General features: G+C 38.9%; 1 protein-coding gene and 1 non-coding gene across 22 annotated transcripts in view; one reads left to right on the top strand and one right to left on the bottom strand.

Annotated features, from left to right (window-relative positions):
- The window catches only part of LOC118276813 (phospholipid transfer protein C2CD2L), a 74,257-nt gene that overhangs the window by 48,133 nt on the left and 12,995 nt on the right, over positions 1-13,129 (top strand). For all 21 annotated transcript variants that reach the window (XM_050699724.1, XM_050699717.1, XM_050699716.1 and 18 more), the window contains exons 3-12: positions 3,814-3,906; positions 5,918-6,021; positions 6,604-6,753; positions 7,382-7,511; positions 8,041-8,155; positions 8,859-8,976; positions 9,856-9,945; positions 10,346-10,469; positions 11,398-11,527; positions 12,110-12,213. In XM_050699724.1, coding sequence (XP_050555681.1) covers positions 3,814-3,906; positions 5,918-6,021; positions 6,604-6,753; positions 7,382-7,511; positions 8,041-8,155; positions 8,859-8,976; positions 9,856-9,945; positions 10,346-10,469; positions 11,398-11,527; positions 12,110-12,213 — 1,158 coding nt within the window. The remainder of the gene's footprint in view (positions 1-3,813; positions 3,907-5,917; positions 6,022-6,603; positions 6,754-7,381; positions 7,512-8,040; positions 8,156-8,858; positions 8,977-9,855; positions 9,946-10,345; positions 10,470-11,397; positions 11,528-12,109; positions 12,214-13,129) is intronic.
- Trnac-gca (transfer RNA cysteine (anticodon GCA)) lies at positions 4,599-4,670 on the bottom strand. The gene has a single exon. It is a non-coding gene; the product is annotated as a tRNA-Cys (tRNA).

The following is a 13,129-nucleotide window of genomic DNA, read 5'->3' as shown; positions in this document are numbered from 1 at the left end:
ATGTTATAAGCCGGTAAACGAGCAGACGAATCACCTGATGATAAGCAATCGCCGCCGCCCATAGACACCTGAAACACCTGAGGCGTTACAAGTGCGTTGCCGGCCTTTTGGGGGTTAGGAATTTAAGGGTTGTTGGGGCATCGGGGATTGGGAAGATTGGGAAAGAGGGTAATTGGGCCTCCGGTAACCTCACTCACACAACGAAAGCGTTGTTTCACGTCGGTTTTCTGTGAGGCCGTGGTATCACTCCGGTGAGCCAGAAAATGTATGTAGATGGGTTTCACAATGATTATCAACCTTAAACTTTTGTGACAAGGTCGATTATTACACGTGTATTGTCAGACTCATAACATACATAATTTACATGTTTACCTCTTAAGGATTATATATTATGATGTAATATTTTGTAAATAAACAAGAAATATATTTGTTACTTAAGAACTTTTATAATAGGGATGATGACGGGGTATGAAAATTTATTTAGTCTGTCAGTAAGGTAATGAAAAAATATTAGACTCGTATTTTTTTTGTTAAGATAACAATAATAACATAATACTTAAATAAAATGAATCAAAGTTTAGGAATGGGAGCAAATACGTCATTTCTACGTATAAAACATACCTAAAAGTGACATCACGCGATATTTCAAATCGATATATCTTCGAAAGTATTTGTTTCCGTAAGAAAATAAAAAATACACATGTCTAATGTTTTAAAATAATCTACAAGACGGACATTAAAATAAACATTAGTCATTTAACCTATTGTGTTGATGAAATGCTACTTAAATAGGCTTTTTTAAATTACCTATTTTTCCATGATACTTTGTATCATGACAAGCGTAAAGGTGAAGACTTAGTAATAACTACTTAGGAAGGACCATTACCTACAATTTAATAAACTATGGAAATTGCAGCGAGGCATAGATGATAGGCTGGTAACGTGTCATTATAATATGAACAATGCAGTAGATTCTAGACTCTTTCCGTTTAGTCATGTCGAAGGCTTTTTGATGTTCTTTTACTGACAATTTAAGTGTGGGCGATTACTTACAGTCACGAATGAGCCGGTCTGCACCAAAGTCAAAGCCAAAATTATTCCATTTCAAATAGATACTTCGGTACGAATGGCACTTTTAAACGTCAACGCAATTTCACTTACAATGTTAAAAAAAACAAAATGTCTGTCTGTCGGTCAGTCCTCTAGTGAAGCTATTCGCTCGTTCCAAAGTGTAGATTCCTATGGAGAAGAACGAGCAAGAAACTCCATAGGTTACTCTTTTTCAATCAGGTTCACAATACAATTCTTGGTTACATTGATATAAGTTTTTAAACTGACACGGATGAACTCAGTATCAGTATCAGTTCATCCGTGATCATGGCGCTTGCAACAATGCCGAAATATCGGAAACTCATAGAAATAGAAAAACATGGTAAATATCCCGTTTCGAGTTCTAATATTGGTTACATTGTTTTGTTGTGTTGTGATACAACGGCCTCACAGAAAACTGACGTGAAACAACGCTTGCGTCGTATTTACTTGCCCAATTACCCATCTTTCCAATCCCCGACAGCTCTTAATTCTTACCGCGTCTGCTCGGTTACCGGCTTAAATATACCATAAAAAAAACGAAATATGAAAATAACAATTTTAGCATCATATACAAAGCGACCTTGACTCCTTAACTGACCTTGAGCTTGACCTCGGGTTGGAATCGATTGTCATAGTGGGTTACGTAAGGTGCGTGCCGACTGAGTGGGAGGGAGATAATTAGCAGACTGGGAAATGACACGTATGTGTTATTTGTAGATATTTACGTTTATAGATGTGAAACTATTTAGGGTATTTTTTTTATGGAACACGCCGTAAACGAGCAGACGTATCACCTGATGGTAAGCAATCGCCGCCGCCCATGCATGGACACTTGAAATACCAGAGGCGTTACAAGTGCGTTGCCGGCCTTTTGAGGGTTAGGAATTGAGGGGTTGTTGGGGAATCGGGGATTGGGAAGGGAAAAATTGGGCCATTAACCCAACGATCGCACGGTCACACAACGAAACACAACGCAAGCGTTGTTTCACGTCGGTTTTCTGTGAGGCCGTGGTATCACTCCAGTCGAGCCGTCCCATTCGTGCCGAAGCATGGCTCTCCCACACTGTATAAATTTACTGTCGCATACAGTGTTTCCGAACCGATACAGCTTTCAAGAAAAGAGCTCAAGTATACTCGACTGCTTGTTTCCGAACCAATACAGCCTTCAAGAATAGTGCTCTTAGGGGGTTACAGGGGCTCCGGCTCGAAAAGCAAGAGTAGGAACGGGGTGGTTTATAGTTAGTAAGAGTCTGACACTCTCTCTCGCCTCGCCCAAAACGAGAGAAGACATTGGATGATTTACCTCCTACGAAAAAGATTGCTACCTATACGCGGTTTTACCCGTTCTGCTCGGCTCCTATTGATCGTAACGTAATGTTATGTAGTCTATAACCTTTCTCAATAAATGGACTATCCAACACAAAAAGAATTATTCAAATACGTACAATGGTTTAGGCGTAAAGAAGAGACAGAGTTTTCATATTTACATTATTTTTCACCCACTGCTCGGCTCCTCAATCATAGCGTGATGAACGAATGGAGTTTCTTGCTCGTTCTTCTCCATTCGAAGCTACAATTTGGAACGAACACCTAGCTTCACTGACGGACAGACTGACAGACTATTGTTTATTTCTTTATTTGTTGACGTTTCAAAAGTACCTAAGTATATGGTTTAATTGGAATACCTAAAATATTATGCAAAAATCGTACATAGCAACTCCATGGTCTTCATACATAAATAGAAAGAGAAAGTGATAGTATCACGTAGCGTTGTCCTTTTTCAGCATAATGGTATATTTAATGGCATACATAACCTTTTATGTGCTTAGTTTATGGGGTTATGTAATGGTTGTTGTATAATTGTCATTGATATGTTTCGGTATGTGTGGTCTATGTACTACTAGCTTTTACGCCCGGCTTCGTCGGTGTGAATTAACTAATATTCTTCCCAAATATGACTGGTTACAAACAAACAAACTTACTTTTGTATCTTTTACAATATATATGTAGCATGAATTTAAATTATCGTCATTCGGGTATGTATTGTTTAAAGTAGTGGCTCCGGTGGTCCGTGGACCACTACTGGTTCGTAGAAGATAGAAAATGGTCCGCGAAAAAAAAACACAAGACTACACTTCTGTCCAATAAATACTGCGGTTACAGCCCAAATTAAACTTACATCAAAGGAGACTGAGAGGAAAACTGATTACAATAATCCAATAAGTCACTATTTTTATAAGTGAATGAGAAAAAAGTGATAGTAATATTGGTGGTTCAAAGAGGTTTCTTTTTTCCAACCGACTTTCCAAAAACGTATAGGTTCTTAATTCGGGTGGTATATTTTACATTGATTGCCCCGATGTTTATGAATCAGTTTACGTATTCTAATTTTATAAGATTAGTTGTCTTAGGTCCCATAAAAATGAAAATTTTGCATACTGCCTTTGTTTAAACAAGCCCGCCACTATTTACCACTGCAACTTCTGTAAGCCAGGATCTACAGTAGCTACAACCATGAAAACACCGGAACATTGAAGGCCAACGTCTCAAGGACATGAATGCTGTCTACTTGGATCCCGCAACGAAACAAACCAGAAGATATTATTAGAGGAGAAGAAAAAATATGCGATAGTTTCGTTTCTCTTCGTGAATTTAATGCAGGAGAAAGATAAAGATTATTAATATAGTTCTTGTTTTAACGTCTCGTTCTGCTTGTTCCAGCAAGGTATCGGGGTGGAGCTGGTGCGCGCGCTGGACAGCCACCCGCCCAGCATCTCCAACGTCTTCTGCGAGTGTGACTCCAAGGATGACGTCGTAAGTACCTCTATTGACAGAAACCTTAAAACATACGTATTGATTAAGGCTGGTCAAAGATGTGGATAAGGGTAGATTCTTAGGCTGCTTTTCCATGATGCGTTTGGCTTCCACTAATCATATTCATTGGTATACATAGCTTAGCACTGGTGGAAATGATAGGCTCAGCAAAGCTATATTTTTATATCGAAAGTTGCATGCTATTGATGCAATGCTATGTGCTATGGATGCCTTCCCTACTATCAATAGGTACATCGCATCTTCCTCGCACAGCTACATAGTTTAGTATCAGTGGAAACGGTCACATAGTTTCACAGCTTACCTATTACGTCATCTTAGCACAACTACATAGCACATCTCTGGTGGAAAAGCACCCTTATCCACTTGAGGGTAGAGCCTCATGTAATTCATTGAACGAACTTGATAATAAATTCTCTCTATCGATATCAACTTCAAAACCATAAAGATTCTTCGATATCTTAGTACTTATATAAAAATAAAGGAAATCTAATTACCAATTTAAAATAAATAAAAAAGAAAACAATAAACATAGAAAAAGGAAAAATACAAACCGCGTAGCAATCCCGTAGCACTTTCGTAGTAACTTCGTAGCACTGAAAAATTTCACAAAAACAATAAAAACATTCTTATAATTAATCGTAATTTTACGAAAAAAAACAAAAGAAACTCTTAGGGGACACCCGGATTTGAACCGGGGACCTATCGATCTGCAGTCGATTGCTCTGCCACTGAGCTATATCCCCGATGACAGAGATTGCCAAATACGGGTAGATATTCGGGACGTAGGAAGAGTAAAGACCAAAATACCTAGACCTATCGCTTTGTTCTAAACTCTTCACACAATATTCTAGACAAGAGGTCATGATATAATAGATGTTTGTGCTATATCGCTAAGGGTGAATGAACCTCTTTATCTAGAGTTGTCATAGACATAAATTACTTTTGTTGTTTTCTTTAGGAATAATGTTGTCATACGGAAAAATAAGGATTTTATTTTTCTTGTTGTTTGTTAGATATTTGGAAGATTTGTTTGTTAGATTTTTCTTTTGGACTTTTTTGTCTTTTTCGTACGATATAATCTATGTTTTAACGCGATATATTTTTATTGCAAACAGTACCCTTAGTACGAGTTTGCTTTATGCTTAAAGAAATCAAAATGAGAGCACGTTCGGTGCTCTTATTGATTATTCGACCTGGTCAATCAGAGCGCCGAATGCGCTCTCGTTTTGATTACTTTAAAAGTAAAGCAAACTCATACTAAGGATACAGGATAGTACATTATACAATGTGATAGGGGTGGGACTTCTAACCCGTTAAGGCTGAGTACTACATCAAATTTTATCGACAAAAAAAATAATATGGGGGTTGAACCCCTAATTGAAAATATTGAAAAATAGTGATTTTTTCGGTAAAAATAATTCACAAATGATTTTTTTTTCTCACCAAAACATTATCAAACATATGAAAAAAGTAATGAATTAGTTAGCCAAGGTTATTAGCTACCGTTTGTCGTTTTTTTGTTTCTACGACGCATACAACCTTTGATATCAAAAAAGTAATAAAAATAATATTAAAATAGCCATAATTTTTAGGGGAGGATTCGACCCCTTCGACCCCCGACTTTTGTCGATAAAATTAGACGTATTACTCAGCCTTAACGGGTTAGAAGTCTCACTCCTATCACATTGTATACCAAGCTGTACTTAAAGTACTAATACAATTCTATAAGGTGACTGCTAATTAGTGAAGGATTTAAACAGATGATTACAAATAATTACTTAATTAGCCACAAAAACTTTTTAGTATATTCAATTCGGCGCCCTGATTGGTTGGTTTATTCGAGCCGGCCAATCAGAGCACCGAACGCGCTCTCTTTTCGATTACTTTAAACGTAAACCAAACTCGTACTAAGGGTACAGAACTTACGAACCTAACAGAACCTATTTATTGCCAATACGTGTGTCTAACAAGACATTTGTTATATTTCCAGACCATCACATGTGACTGTGAAGCCACGCCCGCTTTCCAGCTGAAGGCCTTCAGCCAGCGAGGGGAGAAGGTGGAAGTGTCACATTACAGGGTTAATGTTAACCGGTAAGTTTTGATAATAAACCATACAGTATACCAATATTAAAACAATAAGAACAGCTTCGAGAATTATAATATCGTTTCTTTTTCCATAACGTTACCGGTGGCCCAATTACCCCCAAATCCCAATCTTCCCATCCCTGATTTCCCAACAACCCTTAAATTCCTAACCCCCAAAAGGCCGGCACACTTGTAACGCCTTTGGTGTTTCAAGTATCTCATATCTCTCTATGGGCGGCGGCGATTGCTTACCATCAGGTGATACGTCTGCTCGTTTACTCGCTTAAAAAAAAACAGTGGACGTCTTCTCAGCTGTTAATGAGGATGACGATATTATTTTAATACTATGATATGACTACGGCCTTCTTTTAAGATCCGACTACAACCTCCTTGTTTATTTTGACAGATGTCATACATGCGTCATTGTCAAATTGATTTCCGCGGCAATTATGAAAAAAACAATAAAAACTTGTACTAAAAGATGATAATTTAGACTTAAAAACTAGAATAGTTAGTTTATTTTTTATTTATTTGTCTGTTTACAGATATTTATCTATCTATTGATTATTCCTTTTTCGTGTATTCCAGGTTCCGCGCTCGTTTGAACGTGGTTTGTGTGACGGACAAGTTGACGGGCGAGTTGAAATGTGACGGCTGGCCCGAGGTGAAGGTGGCACTGGCGCCAGTGGGCGCCCTCAGGCCTAATGCCACCGAGAATGATCTACAGCAGACTATCAGGTAGGTACTAGAAATTAATTTTTGAACGGTAGAATTTCAGTATTAAACTTCGTTTAAAATAGTGATACTCAGATTAAAAAACTACGAACTATATGTATAGTCTTTGGTTTTCTCTATTTTTTATATACTTAGGAATGAAGGTTTGCAAAAATACTTAAAAACATATCCTAGACATAGAAAAAGTAAAAATGCAAGTACAGCATAGCAAGCTCGATGTAATTTTGTAGTAACTTCGTGGCTTTCAAATCAAATCACACAGATATTGAAAAAAAAAAACTTACAAATATCTTAAAACATTTATGAAAATAGTCACACTCGTCCTAGAACCAACAAAAAAATAAAAATATAGTAAAATGATATCAAAGTAGAGGTGGGAGCAAATACGTCATTGGTACTCCCATTAAAGTAACTACAACGTGACATCGAGCACGATACCTATTTCAATACTGATATCTCTTCCAAACTATTTGTTTCCGATAGGAAAGATAGAAAAATACGTATCCAATATTTTAAAATAATCTACAAGATGGACATCTAGAACAAAAAATAGTAACATTCTACCCTCATATCCTATCTACCCCTGTTTTACCTACCCACAATGTATTAACGCGCTACCCTATACTTCCAGTGACATAGTAGTATCAGCGCTGCGCAGCACGAACCTGCAGTTCAACCTGGCGCACTACCCCACGTGCCCGCGGCTGCGGCGGTACGTGGAGACGCCGGGGCCCCGGCTGCCGCTACATTATGATTCTATGGTCAGTTTATTGCTATTACTTCACTTTTCAATAATAATAATTATAATCAGCCGGGAATTGTCCTAATTGGTGTACTTCCATAGTGCATACAGGGATAATCGCCGGCTAATGCTCCCATTACATTTAGATTAAAACCGCGTTGAAATAACGCTTGCGTTGTGTTTCGGCTCCTGGGCAAGTGAGGTTACCAGAGGCCCAATTACCCCCCTTTCCAATCTTCCCAATCCCCGATTCCCCAACAACCCTTAAATTTCTGACCCCCAAAAGGCCGGCAACGCACTTGTAACGCCTCTAGTGTTTCGGGTGTTCATGGGCGGCGGCGATTGCTTACCATCAGGTGACCCGTTTGCTCGTTTACCGGCTTATAGCATAAAAATAATCTGCAGCAGTGAATAACCATTGATAATTGATCTTACTTCTCAGTAATAGCCCCCCATGTTATAAAAAACCAATGGTCTACCATTGAGGACTATATTTCCTCCACAAACCTTTCAATAAATTAATGATATTATTGGTATTCTTCTTCCAGCTCCAACAAGACCGCCAGATGTACACGTCGACTCCCAACTCCACTGCCGGCAGCGTCACTCTGCTGGGAGACAAGAGGCTGCTCGTCAAACTCGTCTGCGCTAAGGACTTAGGAGGTAAGCAGTATTGTGACGTGTGACTGTATTTTTTTTTTTATTACAAGCGTAGTGACTGGCGGCTGTGCAACGTGAAGTCGCAGGTTGTGTCGGAATGGAACAACTCTTTGTATGATATTGTCCAGGATCCGAATTTCTACGTTTGTAAACGCATCCACGATACAGGAGAAAATTTCAGTAAAAAGAGCAGCACGCTTAAAAAATGTTCGAGAAAAGATAGCTTATTTAAAGAAGTAACAATGCAGAATTTTATAGATTTGGCGAACCAGAAAAATTGTTCTGAAAACTCATAATTATATTCAAAGCAGTAGCTGTGTAGCAGTATATGGTATATGGTATATAGGTGTGTGTTAATTTAAGTTATGTAGACCATTAGATATATTCACACATATATCATATATCAATGACTGAATGGTTGGCACGGTGGCTGGGCAACCAGCTGCCGCGTAAAGTGTAGCTGGTTCGATTCCCGCACGGAGCAACACTTTGTGTGATCCACAAATTGTTGTTTCGGGTCTGGGTGTGATGTGTATGTGAACTTGTATGTTTGTTAACGCACCCACGACACAGGAGAAAATCTTAGTATGGGGCAACGTTTTTTAAAAAAGAGAAAAAGAAACGAAAAATAAATGATTCTCCAATCGTGCTTTGTCTTGTATCTATCTAAAAATCCCAGCTCCTAATGTCGAACTTGGTGTTCCAGGTAAAACGGGTTGCGTAGCCCCATACTGCGTGGTGGAGATGGACGAGCCCCCGCAGAAGAACCAGACCGCCTTCAAGAAGGACACCAACAACCCCCAGTGGGAGGAACACTTCCTGTTGTGAGTATAATTTCATGTATTTTATTCCGCCTGAGTAAGGCGATGTCATGTGTTTTCATAATGTTCACTATACCAAAGAAGTACTTTCCGGTTCGCCAATTTTACATATAAGGTTGCTTTTCTACCAAAGATTTGCTATATTACGTCATTGTGGATGCGATTGGCTTCCACCAATCATATTCATTTGCTAAGGATGCGTGCTAGGAATGTGGGTTATGGTTGCGTGCTATAGATGCGTGATATTCCCTACTATCGACACATCGCATACTCGAGCAGCGCATCTTCCTCGCACATAGCTTATAGATTTAATATCGTTTTAATATAGTTTCACTTAGTAGCATAGCTACATAACACATCTCTGGTGGAAAAAGCACCCTAAGTCCCATGTAATAGGAGTAGGTGGCAATCAATGATATTTGCTACACTAGCCGGGATGTAGATTTTTTTCAACTCAGTAATAGTATTCACTCAGTGGGTGATTCTGAATGTAGTTACTGAGGTCAAGATTTATGATATTTCACTTTTTGTAGGTACTGTAAAAACACATGCTTTGTTCCGAGTCTGGAATTTGTATTTGTAAACGCACAGCCTACGAGACAAGAAGAATAATCAAAGTAGACTTTATTCCTTTCATACCAAAATACTATCTAGTTTATTATTAGAATTTGAGACGGGATATTTACCATGTTTATTAATTTCGATGAGTTTCCGATATTTCGGCATCCGTGATCATGGCGCTAGCGACAGTGCCGCTATAAATATGGTAAATATCCCGTCCAAATTCTAATAAAAGTGTTAGTGGCCAAGTCAGTTTAAAAACTTATATTATTTAGTTTGGTTCTAGCACCCAATAACCCCCCCCCCTATGTATGTCTGCAGCGACCTGTCCCCCCAGACGGCGGAGCTCCTGTTCGAGGTGTACGACCGCACCGGCCCGCCCTCGCCCGGCGGGGGACCCTCGCAGCACAGGTAACACAACTACATACATACAATCATATCTCTATATTAAGTTGTTTGTAATCATATCTAGAACTTTCATAGAATTTAGCATGGTGCTTGGCGACTGGGCTTCTCCCTGGTGGAGTTGAACTAGTTGATCAAGTTAACTCATGAAACAATTACGAGAGTAAACCGTAAAATTTAATTTAAATTGAAATATTTTATTTTAACTTAATGGTTAGGTTACTCACATTTTATTTTGTGTTGTGTCTTGTACCCGCAACCCTAGTACCCGACCAGTACGAGATTGCTTTACGTTGAAAGTAATCGAAACGAGATTAAGGGTACTGAAGATTTACAAGTGCGTTGTTGACCTTTTAGGAATTAAAGTTGAGCCATTTAAGAATGATAACATCTGTCTCCGTTCCAGGTTCCTAGGTCTCGGGCTGGTGGGTATCGACGAGCTGCTGGCGGCGCCGTCGCAGCGCCAGCAGATCGCGCTGCAGACGCGGCCCATGGAGGACCACGACGTCAGCGGCACCCTCACTGTCGAGGTACGTACTACACTTATTGGGGGCTTAACTTGTAGTAACTTAACCATACATAGTTACAGGGGCAGTGCGAGAGGGACGGAGCTATACAACCTACATAGCTCCGTCCCTCTTCCACTGCTCAATGATCGACCATTCTGACACAATAGGCTAGTTTCCTACTAGTCAAATTCAATACTTTTTTCGAAACGTCAAAAACAATATTTTCTATGAACTTTGTATGAAATAGTGCATTATGACGTCATAAGTTTTTGACGTCAAATAGCAGACTTATTTCTAGAAATTTAGCTAGAAAAATCTAAAATTAAATAGTTCATCAAATTTATGAATGAGAGTGTGATTATTTTTTAATATTTTATTGTATTGAAAAGTTGTAATAATTTATTTTACCGAGGATGGTACCCAATTGTGTCAGAATGGTCGATCATTGAGCAGTGCGAGAGGGATGGAGCTATACAACCTACATAGCTCCGTCTCTCTTGCACTGCTTGTAATAATTTACAATTGTAATAGCAGATTAAGGCCCCAGCTCTCTGGAAAATGTAATCTTTACGTCACGTCTTTTATCCTCGAATGGGTAGGCAGAGGTGCACATTAAGGCACGTAATGCCACTGTACAATGTACACCCACTTTTCACCATTTGTGTTATAAGTCACATGTAATAGGAGGTGAGCCTATTGCCATATACTGGGCACAATTCCAGACTCCGTGCCGCTATTGAGAAATTTTCGAGAAACCGAAAAAGCCCAGTAATACTTTGCCCGTACACGGGAATCAAACCATCGGTTGACCACGGAACGAGAACCTAGCTTCACTGACAGACATACTGACGTTTCAAAATTGCCTTATGGATTAATTCAATAAATACTATGACTTTCGAAGTTTTGTAAAAATAATTTAAGTAATAACATCTTCCCCCTCCCCCCGCAGTTCCTGTTCATCGAAGGCGCAGACATCCCGGACCTGGGCTCCCGGCCGGTGAAGATCAAGGAGAGCCTCCGCACCCTGTCTCCGCACGGACACCTCACCACCACCACCAAGACCATATTCAAACAGAATGGTGAGTCGTACCATCATAATATTAGCACGTTTGCCGCAGCAGTGGAGAAATCCTTTCAGGATGACCATTAGTGTAATCTCATAGTCACAGCGGCGCTGATCGCTTACCATCAGGTAACTTTGTCGATCGTTTTCCAACTATTCCATAAAAAAAAAACTTGAAGAGATCTACTAAAGGGAACAAAATTATATTTTAAAGAGAAAGATCCCACCGAAGTGGAACAACGCCTGCGGGATCGGAGGCCCGATTACTACTATTAACGGGAAGATTGGCAAGGGGTTCCCAATCTTCCCGATCTCTGATTACCCAATAACCCTTAAATTCCTAACCCTCAAAAGGTTGGCAACGCACTTGTACCCCCTCTGTTGTTTTGGGTGCCATCCGTTATGGTTGTTATGGTTATGGTTTCAACTCCCAGAGCAGAGTCATCACACCAGTCCGTGACAGTCCATTGTAGGAAACTGAGCCTCTTCTACTTGAGAGCGTTTCCCATCATTTCCCTTTCTGTAAGCGCTTTGTAACGTCTGAGTCTTTAAAGATTTAAAGCATTTCAAAATACATTTCGAAATATGAAATTTTCAGGCCACGACAACTCTCAACTAACAGAATCGGCTCTCCGCGAACTAGAGCTGAGCCCGACCAACGCGGCCAACAAGTCCACGCTCATCATACACTCCGTGCAAAGGGTGAGTCTATTACTTTTGCCCACCTCTAGTGAAAACAGCAAGAAGGTTGTATACGTGGACAAGTAGCGACATCTATGATAGCTATAATCGTTTAAGACAAGTGTCAAATATACTTTTGAATATTTTAATAGTTGTAATCATTATGGCTGCGCTAGAATTGGGTCTTAAAACGGGATATTTACCATGTTTTTCTTGTTGTATGAGTCAAGAGCAAGCGCCATGATCACGGATGAAACGTGATCCGGATGAAACGGCGCTTGCAACAGTGCCGAAATATCGGAAACTCATAACACTAGAAAAACATGGTAAATATCCCTTAGTTTTAAGTTCTAATTCCAGTGTTAGTGACCATGTCAATTTAAAAACTTATATTATTCTTGGATCGTAAAAAGGCAATATTAGGATTTTCAATATTCATTAATATTTTGGAAACATTTTAGTTAATAATAAAATAAAAGGTGTAATGTCAAATTTTCTTCGTAGATGTCACTAGTTGTCCGTACATTGTTACATACACATAGTTTCATTAAGGTATTTGCAGCTGTGTGTTTTTAGTTGTTCCTATAATCAACAGATGATAAGGAATAATGAAATATTTCCCATTTTTTATATACAAACGAAGTTGATTTAGGGAACTCATACATTTAATAAATGAGGGTCTAGTGTTGCCCTTTTTTTAAATATTTTCTACCAATTTTGGTAGATTTTTTCCTTTATTATAAATGGAGTTCCCTTAATCAATAATGTTATAATTTGTGTATATAGTGTGCCCCTGTGACCCACACACAAACAGAACTACGTGCAAAAATATTAGTAACTTAGTGACATTCGATTATCAACTTTATTATGTTACCAAAATAATGAAATTGTAATGACATACATTTCTAAAAATAAAATCAAATTGAATACTGTTTTA

Source organism: Spodoptera frugiperda, chromosome 17, assembly GCF_023101765.2.
Source record: "Spodoptera frugiperda isolate SF20-4 chromosome 17, AGI-APGP_CSIRO_Sfru_2.0, whole genome shotgun sequence".
Classification (NCBI taxonomy): domain Eukaryota; kingdom Metazoa; phylum Arthropoda; class Insecta; order Lepidoptera; family Noctuidae; genus Spodoptera; species Spodoptera frugiperda.
The sequence above is the reverse complement of the archived record's forward strand: the minus strand, read 5'-3'. Positions and strand labels throughout refer to the sequence as shown.